Source organism: Panthera onca, chromosome B2, assembly GCF_046562875.1.
Source record: "Panthera onca isolate mPanOnc1 chromosome B2, mPanOnc1 haplotype 2, whole genome shotgun sequence".
Lineage (NCBI taxonomy): Eukaryota > Metazoa > Chordata > Mammalia > Carnivora > Felidae > Panthera > Panthera onca.
In genome coordinates, this window is record NC_138343.1 from 118,908,240 (window position 1) to 118,933,951 (window position 25,712).

A 25,712-nucleotide genomic window follows, 5' to 3' on the forward strand; every position below is an offset into this window, starting at 1 on the left:
CTGGCTCAGTCAGTTGAGCATCTGTCTTTGGCTCAGATCATGATCAGGTCATGATGTTTTTGATACGTGAGAGTAAATTTTTCTTTATAAAACAGATGCATTATTAAATCTAAATTTTTTTATTTTTTTTAAAAATTTAAATGTTTATTTTTGAGAGAGAGGGAGACACAGGATCCAAAGCAGGCTCCAGGTTCTGAGCTATCAGCACAGAGTGCGATGCGGGGCTCAAACCCACCGACCATGAGACCATGACCCAAGCTGAAGTCGGTCACTCAACCACCTGAGCCACCCAGGTGCCCCTAATCTAAATTTTTGACATAGAAATACATTCATTTAGGGGAGCCTGGGTGGCTCAGTCGGTTAAGCACCCGACTTGGGCTGATCTCACAGTTTGTGAGTTCGAGCCCCGCATCGGGCTCTGTGCTAACAGCTCAGAGCTTAGAGCCTGCTTCGGATTCTGTGTCTTCCTCTCTCTGCCCCTCCCCTGCTCCTGCTCTGTCTCTCTCTCTCAAAAGTAAAACAAAAACATTAAAAAAAAAAAAAGGATAACATATCATTAGCACGCAGATTTGGTTCAACATTACAAAATCAATCAATACAATTCATAATATCAAAGTCTAAAAAAGAAAACCATACAATCATCTTAATAAATGCAGAAAAACTATCTGAAACATTCATTCATGGTGAAATTGCTCAGTAAACAGCAGCAGAAGGGCACGCCCTTAACCTTATAAAGAGCATCTGTAGAAAATCCTACAGCAAACATCATACTAAATTCTTCCCCTAAACTTGGGAACAAGTCTTGGGTATAAGGCAAGGATGTCCACACTGCCAGCTTCCAGACAGCCCCACTATTGACTGTCCATTTCTGACAGTTTATCTCTATTTTTTCCCATTCCTAACCATACACATCAAAGTTCTGTCCTTGACATTATACTCCTCTGTCTTTGTATTTCATCCTTTGGGAATCTCGTCTACTCCAAGAGTTTCCAATCATCACCTTCATTCAGTATCACATATCCAAAAGTCTAACTCCACTTGGAAGTCTTAGTGTCCTTTCAAAATGCAATATATCCAAAATTGTATTTACCCTTTGTCTGTCTCCCTGGTTTTCCAGTTTCCCTGATTTTTTTTTTCCATTACACTGCCACTCTCCTATCATCCAGATTCAAAACTGCAATCTTCTTTAACTTCTTCCTCAATTACTCATACCTCCACAGAACCCGTCAGTTCCTTCTTTGAAAAAATAACCCGTCTTTCGCTTCTACTCGATTACAACTTCCTCTACCTCACTTCAGACTATCACCTGCATTATTTCTGTCAAAGTTTTCCTTGAAAATCACTCTCAGTGGATCACTGTGTTTTATTCGATGGTATATGGTAGAATTCTAGAATGTAGATTCAAGTTTTTCTACAATTTAGCCTAACTTGATTTTTCAGTGTCTATCACTAATCCTACCACATGATCTCTACTATCTATTTATTATTCCCCTCAAATTCTGCCCTTTTCCTTTTTCTCCTTTTGTTCACACTCTTCTTCTCTGTCCTCCCTACTCTCTTTACCCCACTGAGAAATCCTCTCCACTAACTCCACCTATTGAAACTTAACTCCATTGAAATGCTTTCTTCCCTTCAAGACTCATGATTCTATCTGCTCTATGAAGTTTTCTTTGATCATTCCAACTGGAAGTGATCATTCCCTCTTAGAATCCTTACTCCTCTTTTGCATTCCCCTGTCGCCTGTAATATATTCTAGACATAGAATTGTCTTCTCAACCATGTAGTAACTGCCTAAAAATAGAAAGCTAACCTTATCAATCCAGTTATACATCTGTACCTTTAATATAGTTGTGTGCACTGTAAATGGAACAAAAAGAGGGAGAGTGATTATTTTCCCAATTGCTCTCAATTACATTTACATATGGTTAAGATCCATGTGGAATGTGCTTAACCAGATGCTAGGATGAGTTGAGTCTGCATGATCGGCCATCTAGACACATCTGGCACTGAAATCTGGGAACGTTGTTGTGACCTTTTAGCCCCTAAATGGACATGAATCTTATGGAACTGACATCCTCATTTAGAAAAAAGAGTTTATGCATGCAACAGCTCTTTGAAATCCTTTTACACTAAGAAGGCATTCCCCACCTATTTTAAAGAAATAGGACAAAAAAACAAAAACAAAAACAGATCTAAGAGAGAGAAATCGTGTTTCAGAATCTTTTCTAATGTGAATTTATATCCCGAGTGACTTGTATGTTGCAGATGCTTATTAAATATAGGTAATTTTAAAAGGAGCATCCTGCCTTTCCTTTTGCCAATTCTAAATAAGGGGACAATTATGGAAATAAAAGAGAAGAACTCAAGAACCATAACCCAATATTCACATCTTAATGGTATGAGAATAGATTAACTTGGGAGGTGCACAATTATTCCCCAGAAGCACCTTAATTCTTCCTTCAGCTTGTGTTAAGAAAATACATGAACTATAACCAAACACAGTCTTAATGGTGTCGACATTATACAATAAAAAATGGCATATTGGCAAACCTTAAAAGGATAATTAAGTGAGGCAAGAGAAGAGAAAAAAAACAAACAAAAAAATCTGCATCCCTAATTTCCTATCATTCAACTATTCTTGCCAGGAGGAAGAAAAGAAGTAAGGGAGGGAGAAAAAAAAAAGAGCTAAAAAGAAACCAAGTCAGTCAAAGAACAGTCAATCTTGAAAATCCTTCATGCATATTGGCTAAACCTAAAAGAGTACACTCAGTGAAGTTAATGGTTTCCTGACAGTTTGACAAAGGGATAAATGTTATCTGAGTAGGTAATTAAATGGAATAATTATTTGGTACTATTATCCACTTGGAGAAAAAATAAACTGGAGAATGAAATTGACAGTAAAACACCAACCAATTAAGAACCTGATACCAATAATAGCACTTAGAAATTTATTTTCACCAAACCATACTGTGTAGCACTTATGAGATATTTATGGAATTTCCCCAGATCACTATTACTCCCTGGTTTTCACCTTTACAATTAGAACTGAATGGCACCCGTCACCCCCACTGCCGGTCCCAGTTAGCAAATAGAGCCCAGATGCAACACTGTCACACACCCATGGTAAAGACCGTTCCTCAGCCATTGTCCTATGGTGCCTGATATTCCAGTACTTTTAAAATAAAAATAGGGGGCTTCTGGATGGCTCAGTTGGTTAAACATCTGACTCTTGGTTTGGGCTCAGGTCATGATCTTGTGGTTTGTGAGTTCGAGCCCCACACAGGTCTCCACACTGGCAGTGTGGAGCCTGCTGGGGATTCTCTCTCCCCCTCTCTCTGCTCCTCCCCTGCTGTGTGCTCTATCTGTCTGTCTCTCTGTCTCAAAAATAAATAAATAAACTTAAAATAAATAGGATTATTGATCACAGTGCACTCTCATTGCCACAGTTGGATGTCACAGCCGTTATAAAAATCTAATTGTATGATATATATTGCATATATTATAAATTAACATAAAATACTGGTAAATAAAAGTAGGCTTCAATTAAGTATCATTAATAACGGGCTTTATGAGGACAAGAGGGTTGAGGAGGACACAGAGAACCATGGTTCTGTAAAGATTTTGTAAAAGCTTAAAAATAAAATTTGAAGATGTTTTAATTATGTAAATATAAAAGCTGATTTGCAGAAATCATTCTTCTTTATATTTACTCAGCTTTAATATTCTGTAAAGTGAAATATGAAGTAATGTTACCCTACATAAATGGGGTTATGTGGATTTCAATCATATTCTAACTCAGCTACCTACATGAAGATCAACTTCAATATGAATTGTCAATGAGGTATTATTTTTGTTTTTATTGTGGATTACTATTATTTTAATCAGGTTTTTAGCTTGTTTTACTTTTTAAAGATAGAATATTACCTGCTACCTTTGAAAATCTGAGTTGATAATTAGACTCCAGCAATCAAGTTAATCCGTGGTTGTGTCCTAAAAATGAAACATGTTCTCACAGGATATAGTTTCTTTTGAACACCGTGCTTTGAAAAAGATTATGAAATACACCATCGAGGTTTCAAAATGCTGTGTGGCAATAGTAAAGTAAGTGAGCATCAGCATCCATTGGCATTTATCAGTTAGCACAACAGCAGGAATCCTGACTGCCACTTTAAAACTAACCTCCTTAAAAAGCTAGCTGCGATAATCTGCAAGATTGCTCTGACCTCGTGTTAAAAAACGTGATTACACAGATGTTAAATTGGTTCTTAAGCATTGCCAGTCTTTTTTCTCTCTCTTGAATAAAATCTCTGCAACAGAAAAGAGCTTCGACCGGCACTGTGTTAAACAGGATGAAGTGAAAACCCTTCTGGGTGTAATAAAAGATATGAATAAACCCGGCCCAGCCTGGAGAACTGAATGTAAGCACAGCTGCAAGGGAACCTTGAGAAAAATGTTACCATCTGTCATCATTTTCTTCAACAGGTGCTTGTAGTTTTTCCTCTTTTTGGAAATCTCAAAAGCCTTGTTACTTCAAACATTTCTGTTTGTAACATCAGCTTCTATAATAAGTGTTATGGTGGTTCAATAATATTGATAGTATAATAATAAATATTTTTGTGTTAAAGAGAATCTTTGATCCTAAAAAAAAAATCCCAAACTGGATAAACAAACTATACAAACATAATCTTCAGATTTCAGTGTAAGCTGGTTTTAAGAAGTCATTTCTTCACTAACCTTAGAAATTGGAGAGGAATGTCAAAACAGAAGGGGCGTGCCTTCTAGAAACCACTTCAGATAAAATTGAAACTCCTTACATCTAATAAGAGATCTGTGAATAGCTACTGGAATGCCAAAATAGGAACCCTGTTAGCTTGTGTTCCAATGAGGGGCCCACCTGAGCAATCTGTCAGTCCTTTAAGTGCCACCTTCTGAAAATACACATCCTGCATTTTCCCCTATAGCCAATCACCTCAGTTCAGTTTTCATGTAGAGTAATTTAATACTTTGCTATAGTTATAGAATTATCAGAGATAGAGTGCAAAATTAACATTTTGACTCTTTAGGTCTAACAATAAACTTCAATGGAAAAAACAATTTCAGATTTTATCATAGAAATAAACTGTATTTTACCATCATTTCATCTTATTCCACTATCTTAATTTTCTAAAAGTTTACATGACTTCTTTTAACTATGACCAGTGAATGCAAGTATAAATTTTGAGAAGAAAACTCCCTTCCTTCCTTCCTTCCTTCCTTCCTTCCTTCCTTCCTCTCTCACTCCCTCCTTCCCACTTCTCCTTTCTTCCAACACATATTTCATTGAGCAGCTAGTATTCCTAAGCTTCTGTTGCAGGGCTGAGGGCACAGGACTATACAGGATAGCAGACAAAGTCCACACTATAATGAAACTTATAGTTTAGTTTGGGGTTGGAGGAGGCAAACAATTTTTTAAAAAATTTAATAATAATATAATCAACATGCTTAGATAATAAATACTTAGAGGACAATAAAACAGATTGTAGAGAAGGATTGGAAAGCCTTCAGGTTGAGTTATCAGAAAAGTCACCACTGAGGCTATGATATTTACTCTGAGAAATTAACTACAATTAGGAGCCAGCCATGAGAAGTATGGATGAAGTAGATTCCAGGAAGAGAGAGCAGTTATTGGAAAGGACTTGAATGGGGCTGGGTATCCATTTTGATGAAGCAAATAAAAGCCAGGATGGTCGAACTGTATAGCGCCCAGGAGAGAGGTCAACAGGAATCAAATGAGGCCCCGGACATCGTAATACCTTATTGGTTAGTGTAGGAAGTCCAAATTTAATACTAAGCTTATATAAAAGTCATCCCAGCTTTAAGCAGCAAGTGATATATTCTGATTGACATGAAAAGTGTGTGTGTGTGTGTGTGTGTGTGTGTGTGTGTGTGTGTATTGCTGTGGCTACCATGTTGAGGATGCTAAGAAGTAAGAGTGGTGGTCAGAAGACAGGAGTCATGCAGTGGTCCCAGTGGTCTGTGCAAATAGTGCAAATAGTAAAACTGAAGGGAAATTGGCAGTTTTAGATTGAGCTTGGAGGAAAAGTCAACAGAACCTGAAGATGTGTTTCATACATGGGGTGAAGCAAAGAGAAGAAAAAAGGATGACTACTAATTTTCGACAGGAGCTACCAGGAGGTGCCATTTACTGAGATTGAGAAGGCTGGGAAAGAAACAGGTTGAGGGTGAATAAGATTAAATTTGAGAGGCCTACCTCAATATCCCAGTGGGAAGGTCTGGAGACAGAGAGCATGCAGACTGGTACGAGAGAAACCAAAATAATGCAGTCACCAAGTTTCAAAAATTCACCAACTTCACATTCAGCCTCCCTCATGAAGCCCTCCATATTCTTCTGAGTTATATACAAATCACGAAGCATTCTTTTTCTTTCTTTTTTTTTTTCAGATTTCAAATACACATCCACTAATACACATTCACTAAACATAAATCAAATATAGTGAAATATATAGTAGGGAGAGAAATGAAATTCTCTCAGACACTGTAACGACCTAGGGCCCACCCACCCATGGAGACAGGACAACTCCTGAGACAGGTTAAAAAACAACATCGACACTTTCCAATATAGTTGCTAATATCTTCTCTCCTACTAAGTTCTTGAATAACCTAAAAGCATGAATGCAGAATAAAGTTATTTTCAGCATCTCATTAAAGCTGGAGGAAATCTGAGGGACACCTGATCCTAGTTCCCACCAGAGGAGGATTTCTCTCAGAAACATTTTTTTTTAATTTTTTTAATGTTTACTTATTCTTAAGAGAGAGAGAGACAGAGTGTGAGTGGGGGAAGAGCAGAGAGAGAGGGAGACACAGAATCTGAAGCAGGATCCAGGCTCTGAGCTGTCAGCAAAGAGCCCGACGCGGGGCTTGAACTCACAAACCACGAGATCGTGACCTGAGCTGAAGTCAGACGCTTAACTGACTGAGCCACCCAGGTGCTCCTCTCTCAGAAATATTTTTAAAGAGATGATTACACAGTATTTAATACCTGCAGTGACAAGCTCATGAATTTAGAACTTCACAAGGCAATCTGTTCAATTTTAAGACCTCCCACTGTCAGAAATATATTTGTTATATTGGCTAAAATCTTCTACTCTTTAATGTGTATTAATTGGGTCTTTTTTCTTCCTTCTGGAGCCTAACACGGAGCATCTAATCCCTATTTCTTGCGGAAGACTGTCCACTATTTCAAAAACAATGATCACGTCTTTTCTAATCATTTTATTCTCCAGGCACAACACTGACAACTGTTTCCCATTGCCCAGGTAACCCCGATTTCCAGAGATTTCAACCATGTTTGTAATCCTCTTTTAGAATCTTTGTAAAAATGTTCTTCTAGAACCTATCTTCTGATGCGATTAGCCTTGTACAGAGTACTATGTCAATATCACTTTCCTTGATGTAAACAGCAGAGTTTATAGGCTAATACTGCATCTGTGTGTATAGCAAACATATGTTTTGAGTTAAAATGAGCTAATAGTTAGACCTTTTCCATATGAATTCCAATTAAATTCAACTTTATACATTTTTTAACCAAGTGTTTAATTCTATTTGTATTCTCAGTGAACTTTTAACTTTTAGTTTCCTCTTATTATTTTAATATATACTACCTTTGAGTCTTTATCCTGTAGTCTAATGTAGACAGTCTGTTATCAACATATTTGGGGTATGAATGTTTAAATATTTATGATTATAATGAATTCAACTTTATGAGTCCATCCTATACAAGAAATCATGAGAAACCTTGCTAATTACTTTATCATCATTCAGATGCACCATTTATTTAATACTCCAACTCCACATCCAGCAAATCAAATGCAAGAGAAAATGCAGTCTTGTCAGTATAATCTGTGTCTTTTGAAACCAGGCTGGTCTCTGGTCATTAATGGTTGCAGAGTATTCACAAATCAATTGCTTAAAGTTTGTCCTCAAATTTTCTTAAAAATTGCTATCGATATTCCCCATCTTTACACTTAGCGGATACCTTTTCCCCACGTTGAAAGGCTGCCATATTTGTCTCCGTGTCATCTTCTGACAATTCTGACATTTCACTGACTGCTTGATTGATTATAATAATATGCTGTATTTAGTACACACTTTCAATGTGCCACATATTTTGTGTAAGAGCTTTACATGCCTATTCCATTTAATCCTCACCCAAACCCCGTGCTTTCGATATCAAAAGTCCCTTCTTCATAAAGGAAATTGTCATTTAGAAAGGTGAAGAAGTTTGCGAAGGACCACGCATCCAAAAGGTAGCAAGCAGTGCCGGGATTCACACCAAGGATTCCTGCTTTTAGGTGTTCAACAGTTATTCAGCAGGGATTTCTTGACAACATGCCAAGTACACGGAATTGGTCTTGGTACCTCAGGAAGATGTGGCAACACTGACAGTCGTCGACTTATAAATGTTCCATCCATACCCTAATAAAATACTAATTATCTACCACTCCTGCTACCTTTTCTCCCTCTCCCTTCTGTGGTGATGGCTTGAGGGCATTTCACTGCTTATTAGTAACCTCAGAGAATGGAGCTTTGAAGGAAGGGAATGTATATATCTATTTACATAACTGGAAAGACACTTGAGAGTTTTCCAATTACAGAGGGAGTCCATTGTGTTACTGTTAATTCTAATAAAAAGATTTTAAAGCAGAACATGTCCCTCGCCTTAAATACAGGCTGAGAATTATCTGGAACTTTCATTTATTAATGCTCCTTTGATGCCCTGTAACCATATATAACTTATAAATTTTAGACTCTGTGTGGGCAGATATTCTTGTTGCCTAGAAATATGGCAGCTAGTACCAACTGGCAAAAGGTGTGTAGAAATGATAGAGGGGTATGAGGAGGAGACAGATTTCTGGTTCAGCACATGTTGAAATACACCACTACCCACAGTCCTTCCACTGCTACTCTTGTTTTAGCATTAAGTTTGAAAATATACTTAGAATTGTCAATAGCTTTGCTAAACTCATCTCAGAAGTGTTTCCATTTTAGGGAAATCCACTTTATTCTTCTATTTTATAAAATAATTGTCAGTATCCAAACATATGCTAGCCTTTGCTTCAAAAAGCACACTTCAAAGGCACTGTGAATTACATTGCATGGAATTCTCCTTTGTATCCCCCTGCCCAATGCCTGGAATCTTCGAAGCTTCTGTAGGTCTACCACAAAGGAGTAGCCTGATTTCTATCAAAGAGCCGGACCACATAAGATCAGTAGTTCCTGAACATGTCTGCTGCTCATAATCACCTGGGAAACTTTAAAATTTATTAATGTCTATGTCCACCTCCTCAGATTGTGATTTAATTGGAATGGAAGAGGGAGGGCGGTTACCTGGATGTTGGGATTTTTTAACAGCCCCCAAGTGATGCTAATATGCAGAGAAGTTTGGGAACTTCCGGCATCAGAAGTATCTTTCCCAGTGCCCGGTTCTCTGTTGGCTCCACTGCTCATCACTGGGCTATAATCTGCCACAGCATGAATCCATTTTGGCCCTGGTTGTCTGAAGTACCAGCAGGCCTAGCTTCTACCCATGAGTTTCCTTGTATGAGTGAGTTTCAGTGCGTGAAATTTGCAGCGGAAAAAAGGGCAGCAATGTAGTTTTATTTAACAAACTGAGATTTCAGAGTTTTAGTTTAAAAATTGCCTAAAAGATAGAAATCTTCCACAGGCACATGTGGTTTTGCTGATCTAGCTTCTCCAAGTTCTTTGGGTCTCCAGTGTTATTGCAGATAAGAAAGAACAGAGGATAAGCGAAAAACATTCGCACCTAGAATTAAGAACGAAACTCCTATAAAATCACCAAGTCTCTAGATCAAAGCTTGAGAGACTCTAGTTGAGCTTACTAAACATCTGTGTAGCAATGCCACAGAAATAGAAAAGAGAGCTTGTGTGGTTCAGACATTTGTTAAAACATTAATTATATTTCTTCCAGGTAGGCAGTTTCCTATATTCGAGGTCTACTAACTTCTTTGATGCGCATGCCAGATCATCTTCTTCATGGTATATAGTATTTTGAGTTGTAAACACTATGATTAATCTCCAAAGGCCACCTTTAAGACCTGGGACATTTGTTTTCCTTCATGTCTTGATTATAAGCATCCTTATCTGAAATAACCACATGGTTACTCCTTATCACATCGCCCTATTTTAATTCTCAACATTTCCTTGTATTTTTATTTGTTTATGTACCTGCTTATCCCCCACCAAAATGTGAGCTCCGTGATGTCACTGCCTTCATCTCACTTAATGTTATACCCTTATGACCATTCATTGGTTAAATGAGTGAACAAACATCCCAATATTCACTGCCTCACTGTGATGTGAGAGTCAAGTGATCCCCCTACTGTGTGACCTGGAGCCCCAAGTTTATGCATCTACAAAATGGGAGAAATAAGACATTGTTCTCACAGGGGTATCGTGAAAATTGCAGAAGATCACACACTTTAAGGACTTATCAAAATGTAGGGCATATATGAAGAACTCAGTAAATGAAAAATCATATCATAGAAATGAGTATCTATGACATTTATAGTGGAACAAAAGTAAGAGAAATACTCGGATTTTGTCTTGCCAATCTGTTTTAACATGTATTTCATTATACATGTTCTTTCAGTATTAAGGAAGAAAATTGGAATATGTATTTTTTAAGTTTATTTTTGAGGGGGGGGGGGGGGGAGAAGATACACACACAAGCAGGAGAGGGGCCAAAAGAGAGGGAGAAAGAATCCCAAGCAGGCTCCATGCTGTTAACACAGAGCTGGACACGGGGGCTTGATCCCATGAACCATGAGATCATGACCTGAGCAGAAACCTGAGTTGGATGCTTAATGACTGAGCCACCCAGGTGCCCCTGGAATATGTTTTTATATATGCAACTGCTTACTTGAAGGAAAAGACAGAACAGAAAACCAGGACTCAGAGGAAATAAATCCAGGCTGCTGATCTACATGGCCTCCAACAAGCCATTTAACAGGTACCTAACACTCACAGTAAAAACACAGCTCCTCACCTGTAAAAATTGGTGTGGGGAAAGTTTGGAAATTTGAGGGGAATCAACTGAACTCTGAGCTCTTTTTAAATCTGTTTATTTTTTAGTAATCTCTGCAGCCAATGTGGAGCTCAAAATCACAACCCTGAGATCAAGCGTCCTATGTTCTTCTGACTGAGTCAACTAGGCACCCTTGAACTCTGAACTCTTAAGAACAGCAATACATAAAACATCAACACTTAACTCATAAAAGCAATAACTGTTTAAAGATTTTCTCATAATTTTTGGCTACAGGAGATGAATAGGAAAGGCCTCAATAGCAGATTAAATCTGGTCTATACATTATTTGCATAGCCCTCGATATATAATTCCAACTTTACAGTTAAGAAAATTACCCATTTGAAGTTACTTTTATAGAATTTTCTGCTTATGTGCTATATGCTATCCTTATGAGCATCATTTTTTTTTTTTTTTTTAATTTGGAAGACAGATTGGGAAGACGTTTCCTGGAAAAATAACTTTCTATTTAAAAGTTTTACACTAGTTATCTTTTTAAGTTACAATAAACAGCCTTGTGGGGCATCTATATGCACTTTTTCTTTACATATGGATCAAACATTTTCAAAAGCATGATGATGTATAATGAATTCATTCCTTTTGCCAGCAACTTTATTGTAAGAGGTCTGTATTACAAAAAACAAACACACAAACAAAAACGAATCAATAAGCCACCATTCACTTTCTTTGAAGTGGACTCTGCCTTCCCTTCCAAGAGTCCAGAAATATGCCATTGGTTGCTTGAAGCCTTGAACACTGTTGGTCAGTTCAGGTGCATTGTACCCTTGGTTCTTAGGTCTGCCCTGTATCCTCAGGCTGGCATTATGAAATCATCTGCTCTGCCAGGGAGAACCACACAGCTGAAGAGGATCATCTTGTGTGAAGCATTACGTTCGTGCATGTGTCCTTATTACTAATGCACAAAGCACGAAGCTTGGAGACATCCCCTCGTCATCTGGAAATTGGGGTGTGTGGGGGGGGGGGCATAATCTGAAGACTTATAAATATCTCTTAACAAAGCCCCAGCTGAGCTGTGTCAGGATTGTACACTCTCTTCATCTTTCCCTTACAGCTTTTCAATTTGCTTTCCAAACATTTCTTTGTTGCCGTTGGCTGGGGCGCACTTAAAAGCAGCACATCGTTAACCACAAAGAATGCTCACTGTTTTCTGTGATTTCAAATCACAGCACAATTTCCAAGCACTTCCTCAGCGAGCAGCCCAGCAGCAATTACCCTGCTGCTGAAGACTTACTTGTCAGCACAGAAATGTTTCAGTTTTAGAGACAGCCAACACCACAAGGCTGTAACAAATGATGACATATGCTCCAGCTTCCATTCACTAGCGATTTCTACCCCCAAAGGAAGAGTGAATCAATTTTTGTGCAAATTCAACAGGCACATCCGACAATGCTGCCCTCTTCTCTTAACTCACACAAACTAGGCATTCATCAACCCGGATTACTTGCCTCCAATAGGGACTCAGTTGCTAAGTGGTTCGGGTGGGGGTGGGATTGCACTGTGTCAAAAAGGGGCAAAGTACAGGGAAAGGACATGAATCCGTCAGGGAAGTGAGAGTTGAGTTCATTCATTGAGACAAAATAGTGAGGTTTTCAAAAGCCAATGCAAGAGGAAAGACAGCTTCCCACCCCCTCCCCAGGCAATCCTGTGAAAGACAGTGCAGAAACCCACAGCAGCATCCCAGGGGTCACGTCTCCCCAAGAGCAAGCAGCTCTCCAACAGTGTATCTGATGGAGACAGGCTCCACTTCCCAACCACATTTTTCTCTCTCATTTGATGGTACCTGGTTATATAACATGTGAGGAACTCTCTCCAGACTGGGCCGGTGGGTTACAAAATGGACAGGGCAAGTTTCCATAATGCCTCATCTCTGGGCCTATAGGTTTTAAGGGTGGCCAAACCTACTGGCCTGAGGTGAGGAAATCAAAATTTGATTTTTCACTGCACAGGACTACAAGCAAATGTCACACTGCCCTCTGGAGGTATTCTCATTGGGTCCAACCCTGAATTAGTGATTGGCAACCACTGAAAAATATGGGTTGTAGAGGCTCACAGGTCTTTTTTGGCAGGGGAGTATGGAGGAGGAGAATTAAGTGTTCCCTCACTCCTTGTGAGTGGTGTGAAAGACTACAAGGGAAGAAGGTGAATGTCAATATCACCTCCCAGTCTCAGCAGCATCAAGAGAGATTAGACGCATATAGAGAGACTCTCAAAAGTGGTGGTAAGAAAGAGACTGTGACTAGTCAGTGGGGATGGGTGTGGAAGGAGGTATTTTGCAAAGATGACCTCACCTGTATATTCCATTCCCCTGTGAGCTCCTTATGATGTGATACTGAGGTGGAGTCTATCTTCCCTCCTGAATCGGTGGGATAGGGCCACAACAGAAGATGACTCAAAGGCTAAGTTACAAAAGCCTATCCAGTTTCTACCTGGGCCTCTCGGGATATTCACCCTTAGGACCCAGCCACTCCGCTGTGAGGAATCTGAGTAGCTGCGTGGAGTGGCCACTCTCCCACCACCATGGCACCTGCTGAGATCCCCAGCTAAGAGCCAAAGGCAGCTGGCGTCAGACAAGTGACTGAGGGAGCCTCCTGATGACTCCAACCACTCACTTTGGAGTTGGCATCAAGTAAAATAGAGATCTGTCCCCACTTAGCTCCTCCTCAAATTGCAGATGTGTGAAAAACGAAGGGTCACTGTATTGAGCCACTATGTCTTGGGGTGGTTTGTTACACAATAGGCAACCAAAAAAAAAAAAAGGCAAGGTCCCCTCTGACACGGGACATTTCTTGGCACAGAATAAGCTGGGCCTGAAGAGAAATGGGACCTTGCCTCTCTGCCTTTCATGGCTTTTCATAATCTGGGTTGATTCTTCACCAATCTTAGCTTTTTCCCCTCTTGACCCCAGATTAAGTCGAGCTCTATCTCAGCTAGAATTGTGTGTACATGCATGCTCTACGTGGTGCTTTGCACAACATGGAATTGTGGCCAGTATTTAGTGATCATCTTTACACACATCTACATTTCTGTCTTCCCCCCCAAAAAGCAAAAACAAAAACAGAAGATCTGCCAATACTTGATTTGCATACCCACATAACAGTAATTTGGTCACAAAAACTCTTTTTGTCCTCAATCCTCTGTCCTGTCTGTTGCATTAGATCAAGCCCGTCACTTTGTTATACTTGCTGTCTGATCTCTATAGGCATTTGGGTTTGTGGCATCTATTTTAACCAACAATTCTTTACTGGTTGGCTGGAATGAATTCTCACACAGTTATCCAGGAGTTCATATCCTATTGAAAAGAAAAGCTTAAGATAATCAGCAAAATAGAAGTCAGAAGTCAAAATAAAAAATATATATACCTAAAGGTCAAGTTTTTGAAAGTTAAATATATGAAAATATATTTCATAAAATATATGAAAAAATATATTTCATAAACTATATGAAAAAAAGCCACAAGGGGAGGTGACTGGGATGTCACCTTGGGTTATTACCATACAGCTTCATGCCATCTGTAACCATCAGCAGCCGCTACATATACATTAGAGCCCAGAAGCCAATGAATGCTCTGTCTTGCAAAGTTTGTTCGCACTGGAAGCAAAATTACCTGAAATCCAAAGTCTACTAACTGAATCGAATACACTGTTTAAGAACCCTATTTACCTTTTGGTATAGGTGCTGAGGAGGGCCTTACTACACCACTGTATAAAGACTCTCAAGGTGATAGTTTCTAGAGAGAAGATTCGATTTCAAGTTTTGGAAAATCACCTAACCTGGATGACCCAGCTGGAACTGATACATTTCATTTTATTTTCAGTGTTTGGTGTCTTTCATTTGATTGAAGAGGTTGTTAATATATTTTTTCCCATATAACTGACTAGCATAATTTTTACTGTATTTTATATGTCCTGTAATGAGTGGGATTAAGGAAATGGACCAGTAAAGGATGTCAGTCCACTAAGAAAATAATTACCATTTGTATATGGAAATAAGAATTTTATCTCCTGAGGAATAAAACTGAAAAGGAATATCCTATTGCTTTCTCATTAACTATGTTGGAGAAGTGACCATTTTCTAAGGTTTATCTCATAGGGATCGGTATTCACTGATTATTTTAAGAAAAGTTCCACGGTTCAAAGTCAACCCAAAGAGCACTTAGTTAATTCTCATGCAGTCTTTATGAGAATCACCAGCAGTGTGAAAACACTCTGTAGTTTAATGAAGTCTGTTTTTGTGGTGGGCCAGTTATGGCATGTTGAAACACTACTCTACACTTGGTCTTTCATTTGATATCAAATTGGATGGGCTTTCTAGAAACACTACTCTCTGGCGGGAAACAATATCAAGTTATCCTTTAAAGTATACCCTGTTTAGGGGTGCCTGGGTGCCTCAGTCAGTTAAGCGTCCGACTTCAGCTCAGGTCATGCTCTTTTGGGGTTCCTGGGTTCGAACCCCAGGTCAGGCTCTGCGCTGACAGCTCAGAGCCTGGAGCCTGCTTCAGATTCTGTCTCCCTCTCTCTCTGCCCCTCCCCCACTTACACTCTGTGTCTCTCTCTCTCTCCTCTCTCTCAAAAATAAACATTATAAAGTATACCCTGTTTTATGATATTACCATAGTAAGATTTTCCATGTCCCTTTCAACAAAACATGCAAGGATAGTTAAGAGGCATAGTACCCTCCCCACCCAAAACAACCAAACAAACACAAAGACTTGGCTCACACAGATATTTAAACAAGGTATTTTCTACTTCATATCAGAAGAGAGTTACGGTATTCAGCTAGTGAGGCCTGTGTTTGGGGTCAAATTCATGGTTTACAAATTCAATGTCTGAGATGCCGCTGCAGGAAGAAATTTATACATCAGTGACCTCAACAAAGTGCAATCCTCATAAAACTCAATTTTATTGGAGCTGTGGAACACTTATTTTGGGAGGAAAGGACTAGTTTATGAAAAACCAGACAACAGGATGGTTTTGAACTTGTTATTACTATCATTTTCTTTATTTCTACCCAGAGTTAATAGCTCAGTGCCAGAATTAGGGTTAAAATTGGATGGCTTCTCAGCCAGAAAGTTGTGGAAATCAAACTTAGAAGTCAGGAATAAAATTACTGAGAAATGCACTTTGAAATCGATCGGGTGCTTTGATTTTAATATCATCAAAACCTTAACACAATGCAAAAACAGCAAGGAGTTTTCATTTGGAAGAAGAGACTTTTAGCAAAGGGCAGTATTTTTGGATGAACTTTTATAAGTAACAGAGTATACTCACCACGATGTTATGTAACTGTGGAAAAGTGTCCAAATGTTGTCAAGATCAGATAAACAAAGATGTCCAGAAGACCTAACCACCTAATCATTATGGTTACTTCACAATTCTTTTTTCCCCCCTCCTATGCATGAAGTTATCTATGAACAGGCAACATATCTACTCTGACTCTTTCAAAGCAAATCAGCAGCTGTCAAATCGACTTTGTTGGTTATTACAGTAAGTGAAAAGTTTCTCCACTTAATAGAGGATTTTGCCGGGGAAACTAAAGATTTTGCAGGTCTCTGAATGGAGCATCCTAACGGGCTCCCAGAAGAGCAAAGTTCCTAAAAGATTCTTAGTGGGGGGCCTTTCATTCATCTCTCAGATAAGGCAGCTGACCCCAGCTCCGTGCCTGGGACCCTAGAATAGCTATGATTGGGGAAGTTCTGGGATCCTGGTCCCAGGCAGCAAGACAGCAAAGTGCTATAAAGCTCACAGGTCCCTCCAACCCTGAGAGCCGTCCTGCTAGAGCCCCAAAGGGTCGTTCTCCTTTCCCATTAGAGGTGAATAGGGATGCATGGCAGGTGTGTATGCAGGGGATCTATTAAATGGGGTGCTGGGGACAGGAGAGTGTTCAGAGACAAGCTGCCCGAGGTCACCCGTGCTCAGCTTCCCGGGGCGAAAACTCGGGGCCAGGCGGCGGAAGCAGGGAGCCCAGCCGCAGGCGCCTTCGGCTCCGGGGGTGCGGGAGCTGACCGTCTAGGGGAGCGCGTGCCGGGCGGGGGCTGCGGGGGGGGGGGGGCGGTGGCGTCCAGCCTCCGCCGCAGGGGACACCGGGTGGCCCCCGGGACGCCGGTACTCGCGCCTGCCCCGAGGGCGGGACGGGACGGGACTCGGTGGGGACGCGCTTACCTGCAGGTAGGGCCGCCCGTGGGCCACTCCGCCCACGACGATGTCCGCCGAGGCCATGGCCCCTGTGGGCGAGAAGCCGAAGCCCACGTAGCCGGCGGTGCGCACCTCGAGGCGGAAGGCGAGCCCGCCGCCCCGCGGGCCCCAGCTCAGCCAGTACTTGCCCTCGGAGTCGAGGAGGGTGCGGTGCGGGAGGGCTCGGCCCGAGCCCCCCGCCGCCACCGCCGCCGCCGCTCCGGGGAGCAGCCCCCACAACAGGAGCAGCGGCCAGCGGCACATCCTCGGGCGCCTCCTGCCCGCCGGCACCTGGGTCGCGCAGACTGGCGGAGCGAGGAGGCGGCTCGAGGGGCGGCGGCCGCGCGCGGGAGGCCTGGGCCCGCCCCCTCGGCCCGCCGCGCGCCCGCCCGCCGGGAGGGGCCCCACCCGCTCCCACTCCCCCTCCCCGCCGCGGGCGACCCCCGGCCCGTCGGGCTGGCGGCCCAGCCACCTGCCGCCCCGCACCCGGGGCTTGGTCCCCGGGGTCTAGGTTCCGTGGGGAGGGAAGAGGGGGGCGTCCTGGATAGAGGAGGCAGAGAAAAGGGGGCTGGGACCCAGGGGAAAGGAGAGGGCAGGCTGGTTCTGGGAGACCGTGGGCGCTGGCTGGGACCGTAGGGCGCGGAGCGGGGGGGGGGGGGGGGGGAGGGCGGTGAGGGGGTGGAGGAGGAGGGGCGGGGGTGAATCCCTGGGGAAAGGAGAAATTGGTGTGGGAGGGCAAGTTTAATCTGTCAGAGAAGGGGAGGAGTTGAGGGATCAAAAGGGATAATCCTGGGTTTGATGGAGGGAAAATGAGGGAAAGTCCCAGCCAGAGCAACTCTTCTAACATTCCTGTATCCATTGCAGTTGCTTTTCCGAAGCCATTGTACTCAGGGATCCCCCTACCCCACAGAGGAACACCGTTCATCTCTCCCAGGACATTTCTCTCACCCTTTCACCCTGTGGGAGTCCCAAGGTTGGGGAAGTCTTGCTCATGATGGCAGGAGTCGGCTCTCTGATGCTTGCCTTCCGCCTGGGTTTGGTGTAGTTTGGTTTTGATGGGACAACTACTGGCCAACTACTTTGCTATCAGTGGGGTAGGTCAGGGATAAAGTATCACTTAGAAGATACACTATAATTTGAAATCTTCTTTTCCTGCTATTTCAAGTTTTGATCGTAGTCCTGTTCAGCAAAACGTGTTTTCGCCTCTACCTATGACCACATCACTCCTGTCTTCAGAACGCTGATTACTCCATGTGGCAACTGTACATTACCTTCTTTATTTAGTTATTTATTTATATTCTGTCATGTTTCAAAAAAAGAAGTTTTAAGGTGGCTTACAACTACACAATGTAAAATAGAAAATCAAATACTAGAGGATATCAGATGAAAATAGGTATAAGAAGAATACTATAAATATGTCCTATTAACTCTGGATTTGGGGGCTCCTCACAAGCCACCCATACATCCCGTTCCCCCTCTTCAAGTTTCGTAGTTCAGCCTGATTTTTCTTCCTCCTGTTTTCTCTTTCCATTCCTCTTCCCAGAACTTTTCCAAAGTTACCAGTCCCCATCAAAACTATGTTCTCCCAAGGATTCGGGCATATTTCACCATGTCTGGAAGGAAACCAAGTGGATCGGCTCACCAGAGAGTTCAAGGAGTGGCCTGAGAAGAGCCAATCCCAGGAAGAGAGGAAATACAGGTCTACAGGTTTAGCCAATGACAATAGGGCAGCAACAGAGAAGAGTGCCATTGAAACTGTCTGACAAGGCAAGAAATAAAAAAGCCTGAGATGCCTTAAAAGACCTGAGGCAACAAGAGCATGAACTATCAGGAGCAGTGGGGGTGCACTGCCCAGACATCAGGGACAGCAGGAGAAACCGCAGCAACCTAAGAACTGCAATCTTGGAGCTGAGTTTCGACAAGCATCAGGGACTTGGCTAGTGCTGCTGGCTCCAGCCATGAAGAGAAGAGGAATGTGGAGAGAGGGGAACAAAATGGTGGACAAGGGGCCGAGAGGAATGGGTCTTGGCACCCTGCGAGGCACACTCACCACACTGAGCAGGATTTCATGGAAGTTCAATTATTCCAGAGCCATCAAAGGCCAACTTCCAGCTCTGTGACCCTAGTGTTATTCCTAGCATGGAGGAACCTGGGACACACAGCTATATCTGCTTCCTGAGGTTTGTTTTATAAGTCCCAAATCCCCATCTAGAACCTGACCCCCGTTTCGTGTCCTAGCCTCACCTTCCCTCACTCTCATCTCACTCACTCACCCCAGACCCTCTAGATACATGAAAACTACCTCTAGAATTTTCAAAAGAGAGCCCTGCTGTTTCCCATCACTTTTTCAGATGTGCCTTTTCAGATTGCTCACTCTGCCACATTTGCCTTTTCTCCCCTTTGTTCCTTGAAGTATTTTCTGATCCTTCCTCCCGTGCTCCTGCCAGATGACATTGGCCCCTCCATGGTGGTGTTCATGCAATGTTCCATCCAGGCTTCATGATTGCAGCCCTAACACCTCGGTATCTTTATATGTTTGTTTTCCTCCATTAGCCTCCTTAGATCAGGAACTGCTTCTGGTTCCTGGTTATAAACGCATTGCTTTGAGTGTAGACCATCATGCAACAGGTGCTTAACAAGTATTTGCAGAAAAAGTGAATAGATGCATTTCCAGATCTTCCTGGATCCTCTTCACAAAGTTGGACAGTGGGGAAAAAGCTTGGCCCCTAGATGTGCTGAATGTTCTGCTCTGCATTAGTATTGAAGCAAAAGCAGGAAAAAAAGACCACACGTGGATGCACAAAAGAGAAAGTCTTAAATGGTGTTTATTATTTCATTAAGTAAAATCATTGAGTGTGAAGTTTATTGTCTTCTGTTTGTCTGTAACTGACATCGTATCTGAAAACCCCGAGTGCTCAAGAAATATTAAAACTAATAAAATCATCTTGAGATTAGCTCAATAAACAGATCATTATTAGCATAGTTCATATGCAGGAGACCCACTCTGCTTTGACTTGAATTACCTCAGTAAATGAATTTTATCTAAGTGCTTCACACGCTGCCTGAGTTCCTTAGATCAGCACTAACTGCCCACTCAGTTGCACAGAGGACTCACTTTCCCAATTTGGAAGTTAATTACTATATAACTTCTTGTCTTCAATTTGTAAAGAAAGCAAGGTGAAAGCATAGGTCTATTACAAATTTGGACTATTTGGCAAAGAGGAGAATGAAATCAGTGGTGAGGGCTTTCAGTGTTATTATTTTTTTAAACTATTGTTTTGGTAAAAATGATACTTGCTCCTTACTTAGAGGGAAAAAAGTCAGGAAATGCAGGAAAGTATGAATAAGAAAATAAACTAAGAAGATCACCTGAAATTCCACCATCCAAAAATAATCCTTGTATGCATTCCGAGAACATCATTCCGGAACTTAGTCCCATTAAAATCTTGGAGGAACAGCCTCTTGGACAAGAATTTGCGAAGAAACAGGTGAATTAATTTTGGAAGACTCCACTTGAAATAAACAGACTCTAAACATGCCAGTTACAATCCCATTTTTTAGGTTTCTTCTCTCCACATGTATCCAAAAAGGAAACAGAACCAACAGCAGTAGAGATTCAGTAAGGTCTTACTTAAGTACAGAACATTCAACCAAATTACTCATTCTTAAAATGAATCATTTTCTCACACTTTTCAATCAGGAATTTTAAATGTAATGTTTATTTTGAATCCTCACCCATTCTGATACACAGCTTGAGATCAGCCAGTATGACTACACCCATGCTGAGCTCCTCACCTTCCTACCCTCTGCTGTGGAAGTTTATTTTTATTTCCACATTCATCAACTGCAAGAGGGGGAAGAGGAGACAGGAAAAAAGCCCAAGGGACTCTAACAAACCAATGCAAAGTTGCTAGGGCTGAATGGGAATTGTCTGAAATAGGTTATTTCTTCCTTAAATATGGGAGTATCATAATTTTCCTGTCTACTTGTACCTAAGGTGCAACGATAATACTAAATATTTATAAAGTTCCTGTCTTCTAGGGAACTCAAAGAAAAATATTTATATAAGTGATCTCAGTAGTTCTCCAGCTTCAAATAGGGAAACTGAAGCATTTTCTCACTCTTATGAGGATAGGCTCAGTTAACAGAGGATGAAAGCTGGTCATTGTGATGTGGGAAACAAAGGCAGAAGGAAATGATAGATAAAGTTAAATTTCTTTATAACCTGAAGCCCATTGACAAATACTTGAGGCAGGCAGAATATAGCATTCCTCCAGGAACTCCCCACTCTCTTAATGTTAATGCTTTGCTAGAGGGAAAAACAAGCTCAGTTTCACAATAGCCAGGCCTCCAGGAGCCTATAAGTCTTCTTTAGCATATGGCAATCCTTTTGTAAACCTCCCCTTGCCTTAACCTCTCCCAGCTCCCAAGTGTATCATCAGTCCCTCCTAACAATCCCAGGGCCGCTCTTTCTGCCCACAGGTCCTGTCCCTGTGATTTAATAAACCACCCTGTTTGCACCCAACATTTCTCTTTCTTGGCTGTGGGCTCTGAACCCCCACCACTACTCCAAAACCGCATACATTGGTTCAAGTTAATACTATGAGTCAGTACAGAAAAGCCAAAAATAGAAATAGAACTTTGGTTCCTTCCTTCCTTCCTTTCTTTTTCTTTCTTTCTTTCTTTCTTTCTTTCTTTCTTTCTTTCCTCCCTTCACTTTCTTTCTTTCTTTCTCTTTCTTTCTTTCCTTTCTTTCCCTCCCTTCCTCCCTCCCTTTCTTTCTTTCTTTCTTTCTCTCTTTCTTTCTTCCTTCCTTTCATTTCTTTCTTTCTTTCTTCATTTCTTTCTTTCTTTCCCTCTCTTTCTTTCTTTCTTTTCTTTCTTTCTTTCTTTTTCTCTTTCTTTCTTTCTTTCTTTCTTTCTTTCTTTTCCTCCCTTCCTCCCTCCCTTTCTTTTTTTCTCTTTCTTTCTTTATTCTTTCCTCTTTCTTTCTTTCTTTCTTTCTTCCCCTCCCTTTCTTTCTCTTTCTTTCTTCCTTTTTTCCCCTTTTACCTCCATATTTTCTCTAGCTCTCACCTCACCTTCAATAAAAAACAGTAATTTTTAAAGCCACCAGGTCATCACCATGACATTTTCTTCCAGAAGAGCTGATATTTTTCACATGGGCAAGACACTATGATCCACTATTAGCCCAATGATACACTCCTCACCTCAATAAGGGGTGAAAGTAATGATGACTATGAAGTGTAGGACAAAGGTGAGGCTATAGGGCATGTACTTCCATTCTCAGGAAAACTAGATGGCCTTAACGGACTTCTTGAGGTCACTTTGAAGTGGAGGGCCAGTTGGCATTGGAAATCACCGTGAGGCTCTGACATAAGAAAACAAAAATCACAGCAAGCCAACCACGTTCTCTGCTGCAAAACCTATACTTTGATATTATCTACAAACTATGCTCTGTAATACGACTGTTTCAACTAAAAAAAAGTCTGTGAAAGAAAAAAAAATATTCTATTTTATCGCTAATGACCATCTGTTAGTATTTCCCTTTATAGGGAACCATGATGTATTATCAGTAATGCGGTGAAGAAAATGATCTATACTAGTATTTAGCCTATATTATTATAAAGCCATGCTTAAAAAGTTGTTTGTGTACTGATGACAGCACTAGGCCGTGGAATTATGCCCTTCATCAGCGTGATCTGTAGCATAATGAAAATAACCGTGTCCTCACATTTTGGCAAACTGCCCTTCCGTGGGGAGGAAGCCATATTAGCTGGCAGTGATGGTGGGAGGAAAATGAGGAGTGGCAAAATGTGCCGAGTTAATCCTAGGAGTGTCAGTTTTGAAAGGAACCTAGTCAGTACGCTCAGCCTGCAGCTGGGGAAAGTAAGTCCTAGAGAGAAGTGAGTTGTTCAAGGTTACAACTTTTTTAATAGATGCCAGCAGGATGCTGGGTGCCTGGCACAATTAACAACGTTTGACTCCTTCCGCATCCTTCTCTTAACAGTTAGTTCTTTTAGATGTCTCGTGTTCAATTCACGTTAGTATTGGTTTTACCAAGTTCTAACTTCTGTAAACATGTCTGGAGAAAGAATAGAGAGGAAGAAGACATGTGAATGAGTGCTATTCTCCCCAGGCTTAGGGCTCCCTAGATATTATCCTTCTGGTTATGCAGTGCATTTGGCATGTAAGTAAGCGTGCTTATACTTCTGTGGACATCAATTTAACGAAAAGCCTAAGTGCTTAGATGAAATGAGCAACCAGTATCAATTCAAAACTGAATATGAAGTTGGCTCCACACCAAGAATGAGATGATTCAGTACCACTTGATTCCAAAGTTCTGCACGTGGTTTGGGAAAAACTTAAAAAAGTACGTACTATAATGAAAAAAACATAAAGACCAGAAATATAAATATGAAAATGTAATTCTCCAAAAAGTTAATTGAAGTCATTACAATACGTAGGCATGATAAATAATAAAAGAATAGGCATAATAATGAAAATAATAGTAAATAATGAAATAGTAAATAATGAAAAAAATAGGCATAATAATGAAAAAAGGTTTCCTTAAATAAAAAACTGGAATAATTAGCAATTTTTTTTCCATGTAGAAACTGGCAAATATAAGACATAGTCTGGGAATGAATGTTAAATAAGTCTTTGATGCTCTCTAATCAATACTTGGATAATGGGAAAAAATGTAGCAGCAGGGCGACAGGGCAGGTCAGAGACCCCAGCAGGGGAGCATCGTGGTGCCAGAGTCCTTGGGCATGATGAGGAGTGGTGGGACTGGACAGGATGCTTCCCGGCCCTTCTGGGCCCACAAGTCTGTCAGAGACAGTGAACAGGCCACAAGAAATGGACCAACACCATCCCAGAAAGCAATAGGAATTGAGAAAGGAAATTAAAAAGGGTAAAGGGCCAAAGCATGGGAACCAGAGAGATGGGCAGCGCTGGCAGGCGCACCTAAGGAGATGACTTTTGAGCTGAGACCTGGATGATGACTGAGAGATGGCTGGGGAAGATCCGCAGGGCAGATTTCCGGAAGGAACGGCAAATGCAAAGGCCCTGTCTCGAGGGGTTGACTGGAGCCAGAGGTTGCAAAAACTGAATTGAGCACAAAGCCCCACAGGGAAATGGAACCCTAATTCCAGCCCAGTTCTTTATGACCCACAGCCCCATGGTCTTCCTACTACATTGCCTCTCAACACGATACTTCTGGTACCTTAAAATTCATCTTTGCGATTCAGTAGAGGTAAAGAGCTCCTTGGAGGAGGCTGCCGTGTGGCCTTATTGACAATAGTGAAAGACTGGAAAGCACCAAAGCCCAACTACAGAAGAACATCTAAGCGAATTATGTCCCACTTCAAAAGGACTCTCTTGCAGTAGTCAAAAGTGTTAATTATAAAGATGGAAACCCAGGGAAAGGCTGATGGTAGTAATGAAGTAAGAAAAAGCCCCGTGCAAAGTAGTCTGCATGCCATGATTACAATTGTGTCAAAATACGGCCTTGTGTAGGGACTTGAGGAAATGTGAAGCTGAGAATACTTGTGCGTTTGGTTGGTGGAGCCTTTTTCGTCATGCTCAAAATTATACTTTACAGTTGGTGTTAATTTGTTACTCCAAGAAGTCTGTGTGTCTAAATCCACCCCACCCCCAGAAGCCTAGTTTAGGCCCCCCCACCTCCATAACTTCCAGTAGAGCATCACACACCTTCTTCATGGAGTTGTCGTAAGGATAACGTGTTACACCTGCTCATAGCAGCCTGTACTTTTTCTTCATGGCGCTGGAGGCAGGATAAGTTACTGACATGGCAGCTTGTGCTTTACGTGTTCTACTTCCAACCACTCATTTAAATATTGTAATTCCTCTTCTTTTTTTTTAAAGTTTATTTTATGTTGCGAGAGAGTGCAGGCGAGGGGCAGAGAGAGAGAGAGGGAGAGAGAGAATCTCAAGCAGGCTCTGGTTGTCAGCGCAGAGCCTGATGTAGGGCTCGAATTCAAGAACTGTGAGATCAGGACCCGGGCTGAACTCAAGAGTCAGGATGGAGCCACCCAGGCACCCCTGTAATCCCTTTTCACAGAGATTTTAGCCTGTTCCTCAAAGACCAAGAATCAAAAGCCCCAGGTCTTCTTCACTCTTCTCCGATTTTGAAAAACTAAACTCATTGAAATGACTGTAGTGGGGGTGAGGGGAGGAGGAAGAGGACTTGGGAGAAGCCAGGAGCAGTACTCCATATACCGTTCTTACAGCATCCCTACGACAGGCAGGGACCCTGTGCCTGCCCTCAGAAGGACTCCAACTCAAAGGATATGAAAATCCCTGGGGCTCTTGGGTGGCTCAGTGGGTGAAGCATCTGACTTCAGCTCAGGTCATGATCTCCCAGTCAGTGAGTTCAAGCCCCACATCAGGCTCTG

At 41.6% G+C, this 25,712-nt stretch overlaps 1 protein-coding gene across 1 annotated transcript in view; it reads right to left on the reverse strand.

The window, feature by feature from the left end:
- The window catches only part of MOXD1 (monooxygenase DBH like 1), a 91,852-nt gene extending 74,212 nt beyond the window's left edge, over positions 1-17,640 (reverse strand). Inside the window, exon 1 of the mRNA XM_078447323.2 lies at positions 17,281-17,640. Coding sequence (XP_078303449.1) covers positions 17,281-17,556 — 276 coding nt within the window. The 5' untranslated portion in view covers positions 17,557-17,640. The remainder of the gene's footprint in view (positions 1-17,280) is intronic.
- Between the last annotated feature and the right edge of the window lie 8,072 nt (positions 17,641-25,712).